Source organism: Topomyia yanbarensis, chromosome 3 (genome assembly GCF_030247195.1).
Source record: "Topomyia yanbarensis strain Yona2022 chromosome 3, ASM3024719v1, whole genome shotgun sequence".
NCBI classification, from domain to species: domain Eukaryota; kingdom Metazoa; phylum Arthropoda; class Insecta; order Diptera; family Culicidae; genus Topomyia; species Topomyia yanbarensis.
This window is the reverse complement of record NC_080672.1, coordinates 428,318,417-428,343,732: the sequence shown is the minus strand read 5'-3', so window position 1 is coordinate 428,343,732 and position 25,316 is coordinate 428,318,417. Positions and strand designations below refer to the sequence as shown.

The 25,316-nt window shown below is 36.4% G+C and overlaps 1 protein-coding gene across 3 annotated transcripts in view; it reads left to right on the top strand.

Annotated features, from left to right (window-relative positions):
• LOC131691420 (LHFPL tetraspan subfamily member 3 protein) overlaps window positions 1–25,316 on the top strand; it is a 49,447-nt gene that overhangs the window by 15,780 nt on the left and 8,351 nt on the right. For 2 of the 3 annotated variants that reach the window (XM_058977791.1, XM_058977792.1), the window contains exons 2-4: window positions 1,622–1,916; window positions 13,730–13,863; window positions 14,209–14,335. In XM_058977791.1, the coding sequence (XP_058833774.1) occupies window positions 1,775–1,916; window positions 13,730–13,863; window positions 14,209–14,335 (403 nt within the window). In that variant the 5' untranslated portion in view covers window positions 1,622–1,774. Of the gene's footprint in view, window positions 1–1,500; window positions 1,917–13,729; window positions 13,864–14,208; window positions 14,336–25,316 lie in introns of all 3 variants that reach the window. The other variant, XM_058977790.1, reaches the window with a different exon arrangement.

The following is a 25,316-nucleotide window of genomic DNA, read 5'->3' as shown; positions in this document are numbered from 1 at the left end:
ATCAAGATAAATAACCACAAACTGGAAAAGAGATACTAGAAATACATACTGAGTCCAATGCGATCACCAGCACCATGACATGACTCACAACCCTAACTCAAACCCAACCAACGAAGACCGAGAGAACTTACTCATCTGTACCGTTTTGATTGCTCAGCTTAATAATATTTCAACAGCTTTAATTGCGCTAAGGTGAGACTGTGGCTTAGGCAACTACCTACCTACCAGCTTTTGTGCGAGACGGGGTAAAAGTCAAGCCGGACACACTGGGACGCGAGGATAAGTTTTGTTTACGTTGTTGTCTCAGGGTGTTATAAAAGTTTCAATGGAAGAATGAAGAAGCAGAATGGAGAAAAAGTCGCTTGATGGGTTGACCGTTCTCGAGTCATGTACGCCTGGTATTGTGAAGCTTATACTGGCGCTTTCGGGGTGTCGATGAAGCGCGATCGTGCCCGTGTATTTGGAACAATGTCATCGGCAAGGCAGTGGCGATCGATCGAAAGGGAAAGTTACGATCGCCGGGTGAGTGAGGTTCGTCGCTTCTGTTCAATTTTAAAATACATTTCGAAATCGTTTTCGAGCACAAACAGGTTGGGAGGTGTTGGTAGTCTGGTAGTCACTCGGAAGCTATACGAGAAGAACGATAGATAGCTGCAGGAATTTGCGCTGGCTGATGATCGCTCCAGCAGTCGCTGGGCGTAGACCAATAAAAAAGTGCTAAGCAAATGTTTTTGATTTTATGTAATGCCAAACTATACCAGGCCGTCGATCGGTTCGATCGTATATAATTGGTGATTATGATTATGATTCATAATTGGATTACACATTGAGATTTCGGTTTCTTTTCGATCTCTGTTTCGATCGGGAGATTGGTAAAGTCGACCGATAAATGAAGCAAAACGATTTAGCAATTGGGGGAGCCGTCAATGTTGGTAGGAATTGGAGCGTTTAGAGGGGAAATGTTGCGCAAGAGTTCGAATGTCTGATACAAATTTTGTGTTGCGGATGCCATAACTAGAACCAAACGTGACCAAATCAACAAACTATAAAAACAGAGTAATCGTAACCCAGCCACCTGTGATCGATTCGTGCATCCTGTTTCCATTCCCCTATTCAATGTTTTTCAAGCCACACACGCACACCCTCAGACACGATCGGTCGTCGCGCCGCATTCCATATGGCAATGCCTACTTGATAGTTTATAGAAGCATCACGCCGGCGTCGGTGTACAGGTGTTGCCACACGAGGGCTGATACACCATGAAAACAGAAGGACGACTATCATTAAACTGAACCTCGAGTAGTTCACTACGAACAGTGACTTTAAAATTGTAATAAGTGAGTTGGTGCTTTTAAGTGGCGCATCTTGCCCTGTCAAAGCTAGAAGGCGGTGCTTAGGAGAAGGGAGCCGATTTGCGGTGCCATATTAGAGAGAATTGCAATACAAACAACGAAGCGATTTTCTCGTTTGCCACCAAATAGAATCATATTTCTTTCACAGTTCAACGAGTTGATGCAGCAGTGTGTTTTAGTTTTGCAGCCAGTTCGTAAAGTGCCTGACTTATACAAGTACGAGCCGGCAGCTATTGCATACTGTGTTGTTTTTTCGCGCTCCGTTGCAGATTCACCGCCGATAGTGTTGGGTGAGAGACTTGTGAAATAATTAAACCAAATACAGTGCAGTGCAACAGCAGAGTGTAAGACATTTGGCACTGGGTGCAGTCAGTGTATTACAAAATAAGTGCCGTCGGAAAATTAGTTTCGTTCGTCCGACCATGGGAACGAAGATAGAGTACGTCGACTCGAGCCACATGTACGCGACCAACTACATCAGGAACTCGAAGGCGATCGCGGTGCTCTGGGCGATCTTCAGCATTTGCTACGCCATCATCAGTGTTGTCGCGTTCGTCACGCCTGGTAAGTGAATGTTGTTCTACATTATTATTTTTTAGTATGTATGTACTGCAGTGATGTATCAAAAATAGAGTCGTAAATATTTACGCAACTTGTGCGCGGTGATGATTAAGTCGAGTGACCTTTTCACATGGACACGTTTTTATGCGACATGGCGCAATAATTTGATACGCTTATGGCAGATCGCTAAACTTTTGACATTCATCAAGTACCATAGACTCTTCTTCTTTTGTTGTTTTATTGAAATGACATTTTTGGTGGTATTTTTACGTAAGAATGGAGGCTACGTGATAATGTTATACCAGTTTCGCAATGCCTTGTGAAATTTATTAATGGGCTTCTAGTGACGCAATGTTTAAACATATCAACAGTTGAATGTCGCTCTACTCGATGTTAAGTAAAATATTTTAATTCACGTTTAAGAAGTTTAGGATTAATTGAACTGGACATATATAGCATTCAGAATTTGCTTAAAGCATTGTTTCTGGTCGGCCATGTCAAATATACCATCATTTGAAGCCGGTGGTTTATAAAATAAAGTTTCGACAACTCATTAATTCTTTTAATTATCGTTTATCATTTATCTATCTATTTCAATTAAACATGTTGTTAAATCGAGAAAAATTTCTATGTATTTTTCCTACATTTTCAATGACAGTTGTTGTGCATGTGAAGTCTTTATTTAGAAATAGTCTTTAGAGTCATTGTCAGCCGTAGTACACTCAGGTTTCTTTACGCGGTTCTTTCACGCGGCTTTTTGCATTTACGAGGTTTTCTCTTACATGGATTTTTTAATAAAAGCCGCGTTTTTGCGAGAATTTTTCATTAATGCAGTTTATTTTTTGGGAATACTTTGATTAACATTGAATTTTGGTATGGTAATTTTTTTACATTTCTTATAAAAGAAATGTATAGGAATTGCTTTAACTTTGGAAACATTATTCGAGGCCCGTAGGGCCAAGTGTCCTATACCAATCGAATTAGCACGACAAAATTGAACAATTTTACAATGTTTTAATTGCCGCAAGGTTCTACTGTATCGATTGTGTTTGCTATTTTCGGCAAATTTAAGACTAATAGAAACCAAAGCAATGAAATTGAAAGGCGGATAGGTATTCTAGAGCGAATCAGTTATAAACTTAAAACGGAAAACTGGGACTAGGCAGGCTCATATGGATATGGTCGAAAGGAAATGTGAAGAATCCTTTGCCTTCTGCTAAGTAGAAGTTGGTTGTTGTAACACAGCTCACAGAAAAAGGAAATCCGCGGCAACCTGCCAATCGGCCACGCTAGCGTGCACAGGCTGATACCGTCAAACCCGTCAACCTAGTGGAGGGGAAATCCGTTAACGAACGGTGGAGATTTTGAACATTTTATATTTTTATTAATCCCTGTCAATTTTCAGTAGTTAAAAATGAGACCGTTACATAGAATACTACTTTACTAGTATTTTAGAAGCAAAACCAAACCGATTTTGATTATCGCGAAAAAACTTTTCGGAATTCGATTTCGAAAACATTTTGTGAATTTACTCTTTTTTATTCCGATTATAGAGGTTTTAAGCTTAAGGTCATTCGCCTCTTTGGATTAGAAAAATCTTTTATGAAAAATCTCTAACGCTATGTGCGGGGTTGGGATTCGAACCCAGGTGAGCTGCGTACAACGCAATCGATTTTCCAACTACGCTATGCCCGCTCCGTCATGAATTTACTCAATAATGATTTAAATATTTCTCAAAAATTAATATGGAAGTTCACTTCAAAGATAAAGAGCAAAATTTTCCAAAGTTGAGGAATTTGCCTCTTACATTAGGCGTTGAGTTCAACCGTTAATTTGATGTTTGGTTGTATATGAATACATAGATCCCCATGTAATTCATTTAGTAGGGAGGGAATAGCTTTCTCATATAGTCCATATTCATATTCTACCTATAGCATCATCGAAAGCAACCATCTTTTCGAATCCAAAACATGTGAGCGGCGCAAATTGTGAATGTTTGGGAAGACAAAACTAAAATGTTTCATCTAAGTAATCCGGGGCTATTCGGCACTACCTAAGCAAATCGCCCTTTTAGGTGGATAGATATGGAAAGCTTTATCGGTCAAAGACCCTCACTGTTAGTTTGACACCTCAGCTACATTTTGATACCATAAAAGCTCGCTTGCATCAATCCATGGCAGCGCTAGGCTGTGATTAGCAAAACTGTACGTTTTTTCATCCTTGTACAATGTAGAAGTAATTCGGACCGTCAGTTTTTTGCAATGGAATTATGTTTACCTATGAAATATTTATTAAAAAAAACTCTATAAGAAGAAAAAAATAAATTGCGTTAAAAAAACTTAATCAGGTTCGTCACATCTGTCGATTGGCGAATCATATATTTGCTTTTCTGTAGCGTATCCAATCGTATGAGTAGCTGCAGGCCGCTGAACGGTGGTTGATGCAATAGGGGGTCCGAATAGCCTCGCACGCTCATTTATCACAAAAGTGGTGAGTGTCTTGAAAATATATGTGTTTTCACCCCAAACAAAAATCATTCCATAAAATAGGAGCCTAATACTTTCCAAAACACTTACCTGGTATGTTTTTTACTTTCATTTGTAACTTTAATCACTGTTTTACCATTGTAATGTTCTTTGTTTTGAGAATAGCGATAAAATGAAAGACGTTGTATCTATAAAAACTGTAGACTAAGATTCATCTGTCAAATTTAATGTTTTAGACTAGCGGTTCCACTAATATGTAAAACAGTCAGAAAGTCTGGCTATTTTCTGAGACATAGAGGGGGTCCGAATTACCCCCACGGTCTTAATAGCCCCGGGTCCCCCTATAAATTTTATACAATTTATTAATTTTATTAATTTTATTGTTATTGTTTGTTCATTTAATTTATTTTACAAATTTTTGCATCTTAAAATTTTTATTTTTGCGTTTCATACATTTTATTTTATTCGTTTCATTCGTTTTAATCATTTGTTAATTTTGTTCATGTTTTTAATCTTATTCGCTTTATTTTTTGCACAATTATTCATTTCATGAATTTGGTCTCTGGGCTTGGGTGATGAGCCTAATGGGCGCGTACTCTTGCTTGGTTGATGAGAGTGGGAGATCCGAGCGAGTGCTGGTTCATTGATCTCTGAATCTCATGACTAATAATCATTCGATCGAGTGTTTTGGCAGACGGCTGATATGGATGTTTCTACTTTCAAATGGGGGAACATGCTGGTTCGGTTGTTCGGGGACTCATATGATCTTGAGCATAGTGATCGAGTCATTCGATTCGGATCGATGAACTGTCATCCATAAGAGATGATCAGACTGAAGGTGGGTGTTTTTATCTCTTAAATCGCTCTGTCGCTCTGGCTCGTGAAGATGGTGAGTAACACTCGTCTATAACGAATCGGATTCGCTGTTTTCAGAAACAGAGATGACAATCTCTTATGGATGGAACCTTCTCTTAAACATACTGTTCAGCCACTAGTTAATGCTCAACTAGATCAACTTAATAAACTGAAACACGTAGTTTTTGAAGAAATCCAATCCACTTGAACCACATCACCAAACACCTAAAAGTAGTTTAGATGCATGTAATATCTATTTCTGTGTTATCTATTATCTTATCTATTCTATTATCTATTAATATCTATTTCTTTATCCCTCTCGCAGGAGGATTGACGGTATTGTAAACATCATCAAGCCACAATAGACTCAATAGAATTATCTAAATACAGTAAGATTCCGTTTTTGGCATGCTCCATTTTTGGCAACAAAAAGGTTCCGTTTTTGGCAACATTATTTTTGTTCATAGTAAATCTTTTGAAAAATGCTCAATAATCATTTTGTTGTAATAATGGATATCGCTTTTGACTTTATTTTCAAACATAGGAGTCATATTCACTATATTTTATGGAGGCGGGCATGGCGAATAAAGTTAAATTTGTTGATTTTTTCTATTATTTCATTCCATTTCGTATATTCTTATATAATTAATGTTCTTGGGACATTTGTGATGTCACAAATTGAAAATAAAAGCTTTTAAGGTAAGGTTCCATTTTTGGCAACTGAAAACAAATATTGTTGCCAAAAACGGAATCCTACTGTATAAGGACCCTTCGCTCTTTTTGGTTTCTATTTGCACCAAGTGCTACTACTAGAGGTTAATTAGTTCTTATGTTAATAATCCACCAATCATTATGACGCAAGATTTGTATCGATGTGATTTGTTGGATGTATCGAGGAGGCCGGGAGGGCTGATAGGAGCCTTTTTTCTGTTCTTTACCTTTCTTCTATTCACCCGCTCATAAACAACAATCAACTAGTAACAAATAGATAATTGAGAAAGGATGTACTATGTGTGGTGGTTGGCTATTTAAGTATTAGTAGTGTTTGAAGTACTAATGTATGTCTTTCATGTGATGATCATAACTTTAGCTCTATCTTGTACCTGTCTAATCTATTGCGTCTCTCATATATTGTCTTTTATCTCTTCTTTTCGAATCCTATACTGCCATTCTACTCCCGCCTTCAGCTGGGTCAGCAAAGATGGTGATAGTGAACGTCTTAACACTCACACATTCTCAAACGCGGTCTGAAGCGGGAACCTACAAAAGTGCCCTCGCGCGCGCGATTACGCATCGGTCACGTCCGGAGGTCTACCCTTGATCCCAGAAGCCTGGGTCCATGCCTTCAGCTGGACCAATTGGGCAAATACGCTCATACCTATTGGGCGGCACGTCTCATGGCGACATGACCGGGAACCTTATCGATATAAGGGATCCCACTCTCTGCCAGAATTCTGGCCGCACACCGAAAATTTAATATCAGACTCACGGTTCGCGCGACCATTCAAGAACATACAACACACGCAAATATGTTACAAAATCACGTCAGCGTACAAACGTTAGAACCCCTCGCGATTTTCCAAACAACCTACGCCCACCAACTCGCAAGCATGATTATACCCCGGTGATAAGGTTAACGGCTCAGCGCTCATAAACTTACCAACGCGATCTCAAGCGTTAATCTACAAACTCCCGCGTTCGCGCCATCATGAATTGGCATCGTCCGGAAGTCTCTATCCTCGGTACCAACAGTCTGGGTCCTTGTTAATTTAAAAAAAATAAATAAAATTGAAAAATTAAAAAAAATCGCTCCCATCTCCACTAGACAAAACGTTCTATGGCGACATGACCGGGAACTCTAGTGATATGGGATAACTCACTCCCTGTCAGAATGTGATCCGTACACCGAACTAAATATCAGAATGACGGTCCGCGAATATATCAATGGCCGCAGGGTTTCAAAATCGAATTTATACACGAAGTCACATACACGCGAGCACACGCAACAAACACGTCAACACACGAACGCTTAAGCCCTTCGCGATCATCTACGCATACCTATGCCCGAGATCGCGCAAACTTGATAACACTTCGGTAATTATGTGAACGTTTTAGTACTTACGAAGTTACGAACGCGAACCCGCAAACGCGCGCGATTATGAATCGGTCACGTCCGGAAATCTTTAGCCTTCATTCGAGTAATTTAGGTCCATACATTCAGTTGGACCAATCAAAAAAAATATCCACTAGACCACACGCTCTACGGCGACATCGCCGGGAACTCGTGATATGGAAGATTTCACTTTCATTTAGCATCTGAGCCGTACACCAAATATAAAGTATTAGATTCACGGTCCGCGCACGATTATCCAAAGAACACACGCGAATATGCGAAATGCACACGGTTATAAAATAGATTTTATATACGCGAAGTTACATACACGTTAGCACACGCGACATACGAGCGCACACGCGATCGAACACGTTAACGTACAAATGCTCGAACCCTTCGCGATGATACATGCGATCGCGAGTCCCTACGTCCGCACATACCAGAACCGTACAATGAATATCACATTCAGAATCACGGCCCGCTACAATTGGCCTAATGCAGTGTTTTAGTGGGCGACATTGCCTGTCTCGTCTGCAAATTGTAGTATGTGATTCTGACGGGGAGCCCTTCCGAGAACCTAGCTCTACAGCTCCAGTAGGACAATTCTCGAAAAAAAAATTATTCATTTCATGAATTTGGTATTTTTTCTATTCTTTTCATTTTATTTGTTTTAATTATGTTGTTAACCCTTTCATGCCCAACTTTTTTCTAGTGCATGTAGGGTTTCAAAACTATTTTTCCTTTAAAACGGCAGGATCAAGAAACTCGAAAAACCTTTTTTCGTAAAGGTGGGTGCTTTCCTTGCAGTGCTAAAAGCTGCTCAATTTTTACCTTCAAATGCTCACTACAATTTTCCTAGAATATTCACAATAGTCCAACTGCGTGGAAAACGTAGCCAAAAATAGTCTAAATTGATAAGTTTTATCAGTTTTCACTAATATTGCAACAGAACGAAGTTACATGAAAAAATCATTTTCCGTCGTCAACGTAAACGGTCCCTGGTAGCACTGCTCCATCGGAGTTCAATCAGACTAATTGCAATAACTTCAGTTCTAGAGCTTATGCTTGTAACTGTTAATACTCAAATGAAAGCTAATAGTCACATTTATTAGCCTTACTTGTTTTTGTGAGTAAATCTTGCCTCAATCAAAAGTTATAGCTGTTTAAAAACGTTGTTGTCCACAAACAACATAGGCATGAATGGGTTAATTTATATTGTTTTAGTGTTAAATCAAAACTGCAAAAGTTGTGAAAAATCCGATTTAATCAATCTAGCAGTGAGATGAGATATTTCTTATACATATTACTATTCGACTATTCATTAGTTTGCAGAACTCATACAAAGGACGCACACACGCGTACAGACGTGGTGAACACAGCTCAGATTCCTGCACGAATAAAACAAACAAACTATACAAAATGAATAAAATGAATTTAAAAAAAATTAAATAATGAATAACATTAATTTATTTCATAATATGAGTAGAATGAATAATACAAATGAAAATTACAAATCAAATATTGTGAATAATAAAATACAATGAATAAAATGGATAAAATATGAAATAAATAAAATAAATTAAAACGAGTAAAATTAATTTAAATGAATAAACTGAACGGTGTAAGTTAATGTTTCATTCAAGGGTCAAATATCTCAACTTTAGGAAAAGTTTAGTGTGTGCTCAACAGAATTTCTTGGAGTGCGTAAATGTGTCTTAATACCACGAAATCTTAAATCGATTAAGTTTTGCCCCCAAAAGCACCAGTAAAGTAACACGCTCTATGGGTCGGTCTCAATTCAGCTATTGGAAAATGGTAAGTGAGAAACAAATGCATAAGAAGTTCAATATCTTCACCATCGGATTTTAATAATGGGAAAAGTATTTTTATTTTTTATTAGGCTTTTATTTTTAATTTATTGTGTCAGATGATACAAAGTTCCGTAATCGGATTCACAAAGATCACAAGAATTACATTCAGCATGCTGAATAGTAGCCATGTGATGATTGAGTTTGCAATGTCCAGTTAATGTCATGACTAGAACACTGCAATTGTGCTTGGAAAAACTTAAAAAGTTCATTGACATTTTCGGACTCACACTAGGAGGAAAAGTTTTTGTTTGAACGGAACTTTGCAAGCTATGTCAATGGTTGGAATGGCAAATGGTACCATAATAAATATTTACATTTAAATGGAAATCTAGGAGATACAACATGGGAACAGGAAGCTAGTGGATCAATTCATCGCTTCAGTAATCAAATGCTACGCGGCCTATAGACTGGGTTGGTTTGGAGACCGATGTGATATTACACGGTGTGTTTGGTAGAACAATTTTATTTGAAAAAAATCTGGGCTTTTCCCTTTCATTTGGGAGTAAAATTAAAATATTCTGTCGGGGGCTCTAGAACAACTTTTTATTTTAAAGTTTTTTTGTTTGAAAACTTAGGTTCTTCAATGAAACTGGTTCACATTTTTGCCTATAGGTAGTACTTTAGACATTCAAATATTACCAAAGGTGAGAATCTGATGAACAATTTCATTGTGTACAACTTTGTAGAAAACTACATCGCTATCTAAAATCGCCAGAGAAAGCTATTAAATTTTTATCAAAGTTTCTAGATTCGCATTGGGCCTATTGGTTAAGAAGCTTTATTCCGAAAACATTTTCATTTGTAAAAAATAGTTTGCCTTATTTTAAAAGTGTGCTCAGAAGAACCTGAATGCCAGCAAAGTCCCACCTTTAAGCGAAAAAAAACATAATTCCAGATTCCACCGTTTTATGCGCACCAATGTTATTTTAGGAGCAAGGAGATAAAGAGTAGATAAAATTTAAACAAAATTAGTACTCTTTTTGAAAGATGCTGGATAATACAGCAAAATGCAAACTTTTTTCTGTCACAGATATATTTGCTTCTTCTTTTTTATTTCTTCATTCATTCTGGAGTATGCTTGATGTGATCTTGAGTCAACCTTTTTGCTCGTTAGCATCTTGTGGGATTTTTTGGCCTAAATTTTAACATTATATTTGATTAAACTCGATTAGATATTCAGTCATTTGATTGGATTTCTACTGAGAATCCTGATTGACAGTTTCATGAAGGATAGAAAAAAATTTCGACGAGATTTATGTTCAAGATTGTTAACTTTTGGGAATCGCTGTACATTGAACAGAAATCGCAATAGTAAATGAGAAATAAAGGTTTTGTCTATTGTACGAAGATAGCGATCTCAATATAAAAGTAGATATAGAAAGTATCTTTACCCGAAGGACGTGTTGCTGTTAATGTCTCCAGATTCTAAACTGAACTGGCAACACTGTCTTATTGATATGTGGCCTTTGCTCTTATCCCATATTATGAGGGAAATCTTCAATAAACAGACTTGTATTACTCTGAGAATTTACTGAATGTTTGGTCCAGCCTGATATTTTCTTGTTCGTTTTCTGTTGTGATTCGTGCTCAACGAGTAACGACTCCCGAATTTCCTTTTTAAAGGAAATTATGAAACTTGATTTTGTTCTTTTTTCTAAGATTATGACACACTTCGTGTTTGATTTGGAAATGAAATTTGAGGACAAGCAAAACTCTGCATCTATAAATTCTGATGAAATGGATGTATCCCAAAAGATACAAACATGGATCCAAAATTCAAAGAGCATTTTTCTCTTTCAATCTTTCTTTTAATGTTGATAAAGACAAACAGGATTCACAACCCAAAATTGCAATAAAATCCGTCGTTTATTACAATGACTCGAACTGTCTACTTTGTTCATTCAAATATAAAGCTTAGAATTTAAGCCAATTGTATTTTACCAGGCAGGATAGGATCAGGAAGAAGGGTCATTCAAGTTTACATTAGCTATCTCCTAGAGCGAGAAAATAAATGAAAAATGCATGATAAAATCCGTTACTACATTAATCAACATTAATATATAAGATTATCGAATAAATTTGGTCAACACCTTTCCACACCTCCTTGTTCATAAAGTGTCAATGTCGCCCAAGAATCGGAGGAATCTGAAAATATATTTTTTCTGCTGAGAATGGAACTTTATAAATATTGAAATTTATCTGAATTTACTGTTTATTTGAACCCAACATTTTTTCGTAAGTCCTTGTTAATCGATTTCTTAATCCATAGCACACCTAAAAACTGATAAAATTTTAATAACTTTTCGGGTCATTTTACATCGATTTATAGCTTTCTACGAAGTTGTAGACAATGAGATTGTTCATCAGATTCTCATTTTTAGTATTTTTTGAATGTCTATAGTACCTATTAGTAGCAAAAATGCGAATTAATTTCTTTAAAAAACTTTTCAATCAAAAAACTTTAAAATAAAAAGTTGTTCTAGCTCCCCGACAGCATATTTTAATTTTACTTTCAAATGAAAGGCAAAAGTCCATAGTCCAAGTTTTCATATCCCGAAGTTTTACAGATTCCGATTTTTTTTGAATAAAGTTGTTCGACAAAGACACCGTGATTAACATTCAAGTGGATTCCACCTCCTCGTTGTATATAAGGGTGTGTATTAAACATTTTTTGTAGTGTAATAAATAAAGTGTAGTTTAATAAAAGTGTAATAAGATTATCTTACTGATACTGATGAGGTCAAGTAAATTCTTCGACTTCTATACTGAGGTATTGTGTCCATCGTGCACAACATATTTTTGATTTTTTCAATAGAAGTAGTAACGAATAGAATCTCGTTGCTTGTGAAACTTCATTCGTGACTAGTCGGTTGCTCGTGAACTCAAGTAGTGTTATCTTTTTGAATTCTGCAATTATCTGACGATCAAATTGATCTAATATGTTATATGATACAGATGAGAAGAAATCGAAACAAAAATTTCATAACTTACTAAAGCTAGGTATTGTACTCTTCATGCCCAAAATGGTTCAATCCAATCCAACATTGTCGAAGTTAGAAAAAAATCGTGAAAATATTTTTCAACAAGTAATAAGTAACGACAATATCGACAAACTTATGGAAACAAATATTTGTTAGAATTAGCGAATGTGCCAGGGTTAAGATAAATATTTCGCTTATGATCAGAATATAAATTTATTTGTTTAGTTAAGAAAATATTGGTTTTATGTCACTGCTAGGTTTATAAAATCGCAAATATTTCGTGTGATGAATTTAAAAAAATCATTCTGTTCGAAAACAAATATTTCTTTTATGTTTCGATTTAACATAACATTCGATTCAATGTTCAATCTTGGATTGCAAAATATATGTTAAATCGAGACATACCTGTATATTGTTAATTTATTTAAATCTAAGTTACTTCGGACCAACTACAAAAATTGCAGAAAATCTAAATGTCATTGTGATAGACATGTATTCATATTCGTGATATAATTCGTTTCCTATTCGTTACTAAACATCCACAGCTGAATGTATGATGTATTACAATTCCACTGCAAATTTACACTCAATCGACTATTCGCAGTCAATAGCCTTGGAGCATCCTGCCAAAAACCCTCCTACCCAACAAAAGTAAGAGTGATCGATTCAAAATTCCCAAAACTCGAACGAAATTGAACAACAGAGAAAGAAGCAACCTATTTTTCATCCAAATCGTCCAATTTTGGTAGGTCTAATCATATAATTAATTCAATTTAAGACCGCGTAGTAATTTTTGCGGATCCCCGATGAGATAAAGTGCTGCCAAGAGCCAAACATAAGTCGTGTTTTCCGAATAACAGCATTCCACTGCGGAAAACGTTCGTCTGAGCAACATAACCGGCGAAGCTATAATTGCGCTACATAAATTATCGCCTCATCGTAAACATTGGCGCCGTTTTGTTTTTCGATTCGTAGAGACGATTGTTTCGGTTGCTCGATCGGCGTCGAGGATCACACCCCGCAGGCGGGGCTTATAAATAGGATCGACGAAACTTAATACGTAATGTATGTGCCCATTCGTTTTAAACTGGAGCATGCCACCCTGCACAATGCATTCATTCGTTCGTCGGCGTGTTCCGATAACAATTTGCTGCTTGTTGTTTGGCACCTTTTGCGGGGTTTTGTTTTGATTTTTATGCAATTACAAATTGTATAGCTGAATGTTTATCGAACACGAACCGAAAAAAAATAACCCGCGTGGTATTCCATTTTGCTCGTCGTTTTTCCGCATGACTGTAGGTGAAAGAGGAAAATGTGTAATTTGAGAGTGTTTATGTACGCCAGAGGGCGACGCAATCGTAGTAGCCGGGCGGTCAGTCAGTGGCGTTGTCAGAAATGAAGAGGTCTGGTTTCGTTTGCGTTCGCAATGTTAAACTGAAAATAGTAATTTTCAACAAAATGTCTGTCAGCCGACAATTTGCTATAACTTGCTTTTTTCTCACACTTTCAGAATGGGTCGGTGATTCGGATTCGGATGCCGGGGGACGGCTCGGTCTGTGGCAGGTCTGCCAGAAAGACGACCACCACGACAGCTGCAGCGGTAAACTGGAAGATATTCTCGCGATGCAGTCAATCGCTTTTCAGGTTAGTCGCTTTGAAATTTCACCGTTCTATCGCCGACTGTTTATGGTCGAATCGCGTGTGAAGATGTGAGCTGAAATTGGCCCTTCCTCTTCCCACAAATGCGAAACGCTCATCAGCGGAGCGGACGGAAATAGGTTAAGAAACATACCACCTTGAAGACGTTGGATAACCCGTTAGCATTGTAGTTTTTTTTTCATGTGCTAGGCGCTAGGCAGGTGTAAATTTTCTTTCTTCGGCATTCAACGTCATTACCAGGCATTAATATCATTAATATCATTTGCGAAAATGAACCGCCCGTGCCCGGATTGCACGCTTCTAACCTGATGCTTCTACTCATACTTCCAGGTGGCCACAGTGTTCTGCGGTTTGGCGGTTGCCACATCAGTACTCGCAATCTGCCTTCTTCTGCTGATGGTGTTTATGAAATCAACCACCGTCTTCCACATCTGCGGTTGGATGCAAATGCTTTCCGGTGAGTTCTTTTCTTTCAGTTCGTTTGTGTAACTATTTTTTTTAAGTGCAACTTATGCTCTAGTTAAAAGCTTGACGCAACACTAGCGAAACAAATAATAATAATGATAATAATAATAATAATAACAGCACTTCTTGGTGATTTACAATAGTCAGTTTACTCTTTCGGCCGTCACAGAGCTAGTTGCGAAAGCGCCTGCTCTTTATTTCTCAATAGGCATTTATCCCAGTGCGCGGCGGCATGAAAAGCTTTACGATGTTCAATTTCTCTATGGCGTAATAACTACGCGGCTTCATTCTGAGTCTATCGTGGAAGCGTTAAAGAATGTTTTAATAAGATGAGAAAATAACTACCGTAACTATACGCATAAAAGTCCATAGATAGATCATTTGTTTCTTCGGCGTTTTTTGCTGTATGATAATTGTTATTGCAAATATGCAGTTGCATTACGCTGCCATCTTAGGGCGTATATCGGCAAATCGAAGCAACCTTTGTTCCTGTTTTTTCAACGATGATTCTTTTTAAAAGTAGCTTGCAACGCCAAATTGAACGATGGTGAACATGTATTCATTTGAAAGGGGATTTATCTTTGCCAGTAGATGTAAAACTAAGCGTGATTTTCCAGCCAATTACTTACAGGTTAGATAAGGTGTATATGATATGGTTTAACATGAACGTTCCCTGATCTCTCAGGAGCACTCAGATAGACGATCGAGATATTTGTGAGTTCAGGTACTTCACTGAAAGTCAACCATTTAACAGTCGCGCCCGTAAAATCTTATTTCGAATAATCTTCTTATAAAGGGTTATGTTAAGTTATGAACGTCCCTAATAAACATTACGGAGAATGGTAGCTCGTGTATAATTTTTGTTTATTAGGAAAGGTGATTGGTGATATAATAAATGTAGCGATTAACATCATCATACGGATTAAACCCATCTTAAAAATCGACCTACGTAATAGACTAGAATTTTAGGACTATTTCTGATGGCAGGAGGGTCGACTCTTATATATAAATCAACTTAGCTCGACAATTTGGTACTATGTTATTATCGAGGTAAAGATTCTTTAAAGACGTAGCGCTAAGTTCCATATAAAGATGTGACATGTATCCGGGAGTTGTTGAAGTACTTACACAACTCCGGATAAATATGATACAATATTTTTTACTCTGCCGTAAAATGAGCTTAAAAGTATCTTCGTGTCCCTTTTGTGTTTGCTGTCATGCTGGTACTTATAATACACAAGGCACGACACATCTTGCCCGGAAAAGATGGACAGCGGATAATCACTTCTTCGCGTGAGTGAGGGAGAAGTACGATGCATGGTCAGGGCACGTTTCCGGTGGAATCATAGGGCCATTGATCTTCGCTATCTCTACAGGATTTGGCTCGTCCCAGTGGTTAGAATCAAAGTTTTAGCACAGAACCCCGAAAGTGATTTCATTCGATCAGCTTTATCTCTCGTTTAAGGGAATACATACATTTTTATACAAAAAGTTTGAAATTACGTAAAAGCATAAAGCAATAATTTTATTACATAAAACTTAGAGTATTTTGGTAGCACATTTTTCAGTGAAATAAACAAGCATAAGTTTATTAAAATGTATAGATAATTGGCGGAGTTATGGCTTTTTCCCCGAAACCCTTTTTTATTCAGAAGGTTTGCGGTGATCACGATTTGAAGTGATCACGATTGAATAGATCAACTAAAATCCCAAAACTCAAAAAAAATTCCATTAGTATATGAGTATTCCTCCTACCTTAACAATTAGTTGAATAAATAATAATTTTTCCCTGCATTAGAGAACGTTTTTACTAAAAAAAATACTGTTTTAAGCTCTAAAAATTGTATTAAAAAATTATTATCAACAAAATAAAAAATTATCGTTAAGGTACGAGAAAAAATAATTACGATCAATTGAAAAAAAATTGAAGAAAATCGATTGAGTAGCTTTTTGGCAATCGTGATCACGGAAAACCCATTTTTAGAAAATGACACACAGTGTCGCCAAGCCGGACAAAACCTCAAAAATTTATTTTAGATTTTTCTCTGTTTTTAAACAGGTTGAATAGGGTCTTCTCAAAATATTAAGTCCTGGGGACGAAAGTTGGATTTTTACAGAACCTCAAAGGTGAAATAGATGATAAATTCTGAGAAAAACTGTTTTCAAACCTAAGGTATTCAAATTATATCTTTTTAGATAAGATTCCGATTAGAGTCAAACTAGTTTCATTTGAAAGGTTATTTGGACTTATAGTTGCCATTCTATTTGGTCGATAATAGCCTTTCTTCTCGCTCAGGAATGAAGAATAAATAATAAATTGTGCGATAAATTAAAGTTATAATGTTTAAAGTGGCTATACTTTTAATTGAAACAGTTCGGAAAGATCACTTGTTGTTCATGATACTTGAAAATTAGTGTACTTTCCGAAAGTGAATATCTTGTTTTGCCCCTTTCTGCCCCGATGCATGAAAAAAGGTGATTTTTCATGATAAGTCCGAAGGAGCCGCAAGGTAGCCTGTGATTATCCAGGGTTCGTAATATAATTTATAGATGTGTCTTATCATTATCAACAATTAAAAAAAAATGTGCATTCTGCTAAAAAATTCATTATACCTATTTTTTCAAAATGAATTTTCGGATATAGTGCACTTTATATTCGTAAATGTTGAATTTTCGAACCACCCTAAGTGCCAAAATTTTGAGGTAATAAAAATATAAAAAATGCACATCAAATATGAATTCAGCGTCACAAAATTACCTTAATGTGAAGTTTTCATCAAAGTCGGGCGACTTTTGAGGTTTTGTCCGACTTTTGTATGGAGGGTGATAACTGTGCGACATTTCGAGAAAATCAAGTTTAAAATTTAAAATTACCACTGCTCTTGGTAGACGAAGCGCGCTTGGAAGAGCTGTTACTTTCGATCTATTTCTCAGTTGTACTATCAGATAAAGTAATAACAAAAATTTCGATTTTTTGAAAAATTGAAAGGTATGCTACCCCTTAATCATAACATGGAAATTAGTGGCGTGAAAGGAAATGTCAACGCCGGAGTGATCTTATTGTTTTGTCCAAAACTGCAAATAAACTGCTGAAAACCCGGCTGATGGTAAAATGGATGTCGAACAAGATTTGCCAGTAAAGATTCTGACATCCTGTTTAATATCACAGATATTGAACTCGGTCGGACCATATCTGATCTTCTGAATGACCGGCTAAGTATTCGGACGATTTCGAAAGAACTGACGTAGGAATATTCTGCCGTGGATGAAGGATGATGATATTTTGAAAGCTCGTCCAGATAAGCAAATAACGTTACTGGCGACAAACCTTTTTTCGAGACGCGTCTACATGCCAGCGCACTACGTCGAGATCGACGTCACCGATTCGCGTTTATCATGCGTGGATCTCCTGAAGCACAGGGATGGTTGTTTCAAAAACACCCGGCTCCAGTGTGTGAAGATTTTGAATGACAATCGCTTTGGATGGGATAAAATTATGTGTTTTTTCAAACTCGTGTTGGTGGGATTGAGTTGCGTTAAATTACGTCTTCTTGGACAACGATCGTCAGCCCTTTCGGCTGTTTGTACCGTAGCGATAAGGTTTGGTGTGACAGTTGCGCAGAGAATCGTGAGGATGATTCTTGCATGCATGGGATGTTGAAAAGTGTGGCTGATGTGAGGAGAATCTGCATTGTCATGCCCCGCGTACAAGCAGTGTCCGAGGCATCTGAAGCGTACATTCGTAGTGATCATTTACAGAAATGCTAAAAAGAGCTGCGCCACTCACCACGACAAATCATCATGTGCTCTCTTGGCTCAAGAGGAGTGATTCTGATGATCTCCATGTGGGGACATCTTTAATTGTTCCCAAAAATTAAAGGCAGATGAGTTAAAGTCTCATGAGAGTCTGCCAAATATACCAACTCGAGTAAGCTCTGATATGAAGTCGAAGCAAACAGTTCCTGGTTCTGAGATTAAACGAAGAGCTTTTGAGGTGAAAATAGGTGGAAGCCAGAAACGCACGCTTGTTGCTAGGCACCGACGCGCTTGTTTACATTGAGAAAAAATGGAATTCGAAGTGAAAACTCAAACGCACAAGGGAGAGTTTTCGGACATTTTCCTTTGGTCATCTGCACATTGGCAGGAAATTTGAAGTTTATTTTAAACGAAACGATTAAAGTTTCGCGGATGTTTTTTCAGTGGTGTCTGATTAAAGTGCATTTGAAAAAGTGTTCTGAAAATGAGAAGAAGAAAAATAAGTGTTTTGAGAAGAAACCCCAAGTGAAGAGGGGTGATATTTTAGCACAAAATAAGAGCTACAGATGGAATTCCGTTAAAAACTCGGGTTGGTTGTATGTTTAGCTTCCTCAATGTTTTAGCTTCCTCAAGTGGCAGTTTCGTGGTACACCGGCAAGGTTAGTGTATTGAAAAACGTATTTTTATATTTGCTCATGTCAGATACATGGTTAGGCAGGGGAGAGGGGAGTGTGCGGCGTAGGAGCTATGTTGTGGCTCGCATGTATAATGTCCTTAACGCTTCCAGGAACACTAAAAATCTAATGTCACATTTCCACTAGAGATTTAACTTAGTGCAGAACTTTGTGACAGCGGAACTCCTACCGGAATCGAGGAGACTTCTATTCTCATGGTACGGAATGGAGTTGTCTTCTCGATGATAATTAATCTAGCTTAATCTACGATCTTTGCTACAGTTTTAAAGAGTTGGACTGCTTTACTGTCCATGAGCATATATCTATTTCACTTGTTGTTCTATGAAGTTGGGTAAACGAGGGTTAATTTTCCCAATTTTTTTCGTGTCGTGCATCTCAATCGCGTTAGTTATTCATTTTTGAATCTACTTTACGTTTGAGAACAACACCATTTTTTGTGAATAAATCTGAATGGTAGAGTGTCAGTTGTGCACCTGAAAATGTATGAATATTTGAAGACAGTTGCTAATCAAAGCAGGCGAGAAACAAGAGAATTGGCATTCGTTGACGCTTGGATTCACTGAACGCATTACTAGAAGCTGACAACAAGTACTTACATCACATCAAAGTAACTACAATTGAAAAAGTTGAACTATTTAGGGCGGAAATTTTCGTAATTGCTTAGGAGAAGCGAGAATTAACGAGTTCTCGAAGGTTTGGAGTCAAATTATTGAGCGAAATGATTGCATTTCCACGGTGACGTGGAATACGAGAATGCACTCTAGCTCCTGTGAAGCATTTGGTTTGCGTAAATGTTTGATATTTCACAACTATACTACACGCGAACATTATGGGAATCTTCCACGAAAGCGAAATATTTGCTGAGAACAGATTAAATTGCAATTTGACTGCCTAAATATATTATTGACCGGCTGCAAACGAGCACGTATCTCCAGCGACAGTAACGAGTTGTGTTAACAGGTTATGTTGAGTTGAGCACAGCTGACTGAGATTCAATTTTTGGTTTAAGTTTCAAACGCTTGGAATTGCTGCATTTTGACAGAGAATCGATAATTTGAAGATCGATTTAGAATCCCGCTAATTTAAATGAGTTTTAGAGCGTAGAGAAACTACTGGTGGATTGAAGAATGAGCCATGATCGATATGTTTCCATTTACTTGCAGATGGAGGATTCGCGACGTGTTTAACATTTCCAGTGCAATTTGAATGAATAAAAAAAATTGAGAACATTTTGTGGACTATATTATCCGGCGGAAGGAACAAGTTTCAGAATGTGCTTTTGACAATTGTGGTCGATAAATCGGACAAGTTTTGGGCGATAAATATTTTAACCGATGCAATCGTCGAGGGATGTACATCGAACGTAGGAGGATCCTACTAAAAAACTTGTTTTATTGAAGTTATTGGAATTTCCCAGGAAGGAGTAGAACAGCAAATTGCTGTCAACTGTGGATTACAATTACATCACCTTGACGTCCTGCACGAAGAAAACAGAGATGCGGTTGTAAATTGTAAGGTCATTTCGAGAAATTTCCCTACAAGCGAAATGATTTCCATGTAGAGAAGAAATTTCGGACTGTTGAAGATACTCGGGAAACAGACGATTCCACAAGAAATCTTGAATGACGAAGTGTGAAGATAAAGAAAAAGTTTGCTATGCCTTTTATTCCGAAAATGAGTCCAACACCATTGCATGACATGTTTGTAGATTCTGTCACTGATGCAAACCTGATTATATATGTGGAAGAAATTGAAGAAGGAGCACATTTCCGTTATTTCGTCTGTTAAAGGCAGTTCTCGCATTCTTCTGACCTACAGTAATGATACTCCGTTGGTAATTGTTGGAAACCCAAGTCTGGCTGTCAGCTACTGATGAGACAAATTGGAAACACAAAAATCAAACTAAAAAACATTTTAATTAGTATTAAAGTCAGTAACCTAACATAATCTTTCATCCCTTACTGTTAGAAAGCACACGAATTCAGAGCAAACGGAATTATACCTCGTCATAAAAAAACCGACGCATAATGGAGGAAACCATCAGTTCAAGTAAATCAAACCATCCTATTAATTGTCGCTAGCAGCATGTTTCCTGTCATCAGCCGACGGCACGTCTTATCCGTAAATTGAAAAATGTGTTTTCACTTTTAATCTGTACCTCGCGTACATTCACTTTCACTCTTAGGCAGAAAACTATTCCCTACACTTCCAAACTGGTTTAAACCGCGCCCAAATCGTGATCCGTATCTCCCGCCTCGAAACAAAACTGGGTGAAAACTCCTTTTCCCAAATGGAAAACTCGTTCCTCTGCAGTCCAGTATAAAGCGGTGTAGAGGTCATTCGTGGTTCGGTTGAATAGTACTTATGCTGAATGACTCACTTATACGAATCAACTGACCGAGTGTCTTGTTTGACCAAACGCGGATTTGTATAAGGGTAGACACGATCAAACGTTGAATCGAAAAGCTGTGCTCGAACAATTATAGGTCCATCCACCATAGACAGTAAGAGCTCGAAGCGGCACATCACGTAAAGTCATAACTCATTAAACGATAAAAATCTAAGGAAAATATTGTCGCTGTGTGCCGACCGAAACGATACCGTAGATACTATAGAAAGTAAAACGTTGTGTGTCTACTGATTCCAATCAAGCGTTTGAGTATATCTCTGAACAACCCAGCATCCAAACAAGTTTACATTCGAAGCTCGAAAGCACGCTATTTCTTAACAGTGCAATGCACTCCGTGTTAGGGGTGCTAAACGCTCACCGCATCCATGAACACTTCGCTGGGTACCTTACATCCGTTGATAATGACCCACTTTGTCGGTTGAAACTTTTTCCGCTTAGTAAGGCAAGCAGTCTGAGAGGTAGTAGTTTACAAAGTCACCAAAAGAGACACATTTCCTTTCTCCTGTTCCGCTGTTTGTTTGCTTCTTCGTGACGAGCTGCAGAGTGACGTTCATGTACTATCTTGTTCCACACGTTCAAGTACTATCTTGTTCAATTCATGTTTGAAGTTTGGATTGGTTTGAGAACATTGTCGGAACAAGAAAGTTCAACGTTTGACACTCTGCTTTTAACTAGATTGCATACGAACAACTACATGTGGACATTTTTTTTCTCTGAAAGCCTGCCGTTCGTCCAAGTCTAGTCCATCAAGTAACTTTCTTTCATTTTCTCCATCAAACATATGTGCTTTGCCGTTCGTGCAGGAAACCAGTTCTGGACGAAAGGCGGATGGATAAGTCATATGGTTATGTTTATTTTGCTTTCGTTTCACTATCTTTTGCATTTACAGCCGAAAAATAGCAATTTTTGCCGATTTGGTTTATAGGGTGTGTTATTCTTGTGCTCGGTATTCGGCACAATTTTTTTTTCAGAAATCTGTGACCGAAAACACATCTTTGAATTCCAAAACAAATTAAACGTTCCAGTTTCCTGATAACTAGTTAAGGTTCGTCAATCAAGTAAAAACATCAGATAATTGTAAACGACTCCGTCCAGCAAAGAAGAACGAAACCGAAAAGGAAGTGTACATGAATTAGCCATTTTTCTAAGAATAGGATTTTAACAAATATCTCCGAATTATTTTAATTAAATTTAATTTAATTATTCACTTCTTTCATTTTATGTATTTAAATCATTTTTTTCGAGTTCATACATATTATACAGAGGAATTCCACGAAGGTCCGTCCGAAAATCTTTAAAATCGTGACCGACCATCTTAGATTCCAATGAAACTTTACACGTTTCACCGTCATGCAAGACTAAATATTTTCCACAGGTAAGGGACCATGCATAAATGACGTAGTATTTTGGGGGGTAGGGAGGGTATACCAAATTTGTGACGAAGTGTGACGAGGGGGAGGGTAGGGTCAAAAGTTGTGCGACGTAGCATTAAGTTTAAAACCCATTGTTTAGAGAAAACAATTTATTGATCCTCCATTCCCAAGAGAAATGAATTTAAATTCAAACAAGTTACTTTTCATGTGGTTATTCATGAGGTAAATTTTTCGATTCGCGAAATTACAAGTTCGCAAAAATACGAAAAGATTTTGTATGCGGATTTAACTTGCTACATTAGTTGGCTAATGTTGCTAACTAGTAGACTTAGTTTCGAAGCTGAATTAAATTTTTAACCAAACAAAATTTAGTAATTTAGATCAACGTATGGTTCTTAGAATCATTGGCAGCTGCACGATTGTGAACTGAGAGAACTTGTCTTAATGTCCCCTTAACATATAAAATTCAAAACAAAACTATCAACACTATATTTGTCATGAAATGGGCTTATTTTGCACGCAATTTGCTATTATAATGAAAATGTTGATAAAAGTCGTCAAACATTTTGAAAGGACATGTATTTAAAATCACTGAAAAACATATGTAATTTTTTTTCATCACCCGGGCGCGTTGCATGGGACGAGAGGGAGGGGGCAAGTAAATGCTACGTTATTTACGAGGGGGGAGGGAGGGGTCAAAAAATCGCCGAAAAAAAGCTACGTCATTTGTGTACGGTCCCTAATAAGATTATTTTGACTCAAGAGCAACTTTTCAAATGGGCGTAAACGTTTCTACGTGTATGAATTTCAAATTTTTTTTGTTCGATTACTGTATTTTATACAGCAAAACTATCTGAGAACGAGTTACAGGGAATGAATACTTCTGTCTGAAAAAATATACACTGAAAAAAATGTTGTGTCATTTTTCAAAAAAACAAAAATTTATGATAAAAATTTAAATTGCGAAAAAACCCAATTTTTATTTTTTTTTATATTTTGTTACCAAAAACCTAAAGAGAAAAGAAACATTTTGAATGTGATTGCATGATGGAGAAAAAATCGGTAAAAAAGTTTTCCTAACAATAACTTCGTACATGTTTTTAAATTTCATACTAATAGACATACAAAATTGTAATTCTATTACAGGATATAATTCTAAGTACCATTTAAAATCAAAATGCATTTAACAAAAATCTTCCAAAATGCGATAGTTTTCGAGATATTTGAAATTTTGCTCCTTCAAAAACAATTAATTCGTGTAATTATGCTCTTTTTAAAAGTTATTCGCGTTACCCCATCAAAAATGTCAAAAATTTAATGTTTATCGTTTTAAAGACGTAAAAGAAACTTTTTTAGTGTATTTGGATCCTGGAGAAGCTTTCAATAAAAAAGTTTTCCTAACAACAACTTTTGACATTTTTTTTATAATTCTTACTATTTGCAGTCAAAAATACAATTTTCTTTTTGAATATGATTCTAAACGCCATTTTAAATCGAAATGCTCTTAACAAAAATTTTCTAGAATGTAGTAGTTCTCGAGATATTTTAACTTTTGTTTTAACAACACAATTATTTTGTTTTATTACAACCTTTTCATAAGTTAGTCGCGTTTCTCCATCAACAATAATAGGTTTTTAAAAAGGCCCGTAAACTTTCCTGCAACTTTCTCTTTGACATCAAGGCGATATTGTGAAACATTTTAAAGTTACAAGAAAACAACCAACATATGATTCAGCTATATAGTTTAATCAACAGACCCTATGGTTAAAATATATTTTCGCAATTTCGGTTTTTCGCAATTTAAATTTTTATCATAAATTTTTGTTTTTTTGAAAAATGACACAACATTTTTTTCAGTGCATATTTTTTTCGGACAGAAGTATTCATTCCCTGTAACTTGGTCTCAGATAGTTTTGCTGTATAAAATACAGTAAACGAACAAAAAAAAATTGAAATTCATACACGTAGAAACGTTTACGCCCTTTTGAAAAATTACTCTTGTATCAAAATATTCCAATTACCAGAGAATATCGTGGAGATTCATACAGCGAACACACCTGCAAAGTTTCGTTCGAATCGACGATGGTCATATTTTACGGTCGGCCGGTTTCTCATGGAATCCCTCTACAGTTTCCCCATTTTAATTATCTATATTTTTTCAGTCTTTCATTTTATTAAAATTATTATTTCATTTTATTAAATTTATTAATTATTTTGATTTATTCTATTAATTTTATGCTTTTTTTTAATGTCGTTAATTTTCCAATTTTATAATTTATTTCATTTTATTCTGTTACTTTTCTTCTTATTTTTATTCATTTGATCAGTTTTGTTTATTTTATTATTATTGATTTTATTAATTTTGTTATTATTTTCTATTTTTTATTTATTTAATTTATTTCGCTCATTTTATTTTATTTCATTAAAAATGAATGAATATTTTTCTTCCAGTTCACACATTTTATTCAGTTTCTTTATTTTATTAATTTTGGTAATTCTGTTCAGTAATTCGTTTTATTCATTTCGTCCAATTTGTTAGTTTGCAACATTTGCATTTATTGTATTAATTTGAACTAATTTGATTTATTTAATTCATTAATTTCATTTATATTAATAAATTAATAAATACTCTTTTTATGGATAACTTTTTTAATTTCATTTGTTTTACTGATTTTTTATAATTTATTTAGTTCTAATTTTTCGCTGATGAGGACCAAACTGAATCGAAACTTTTGTGGC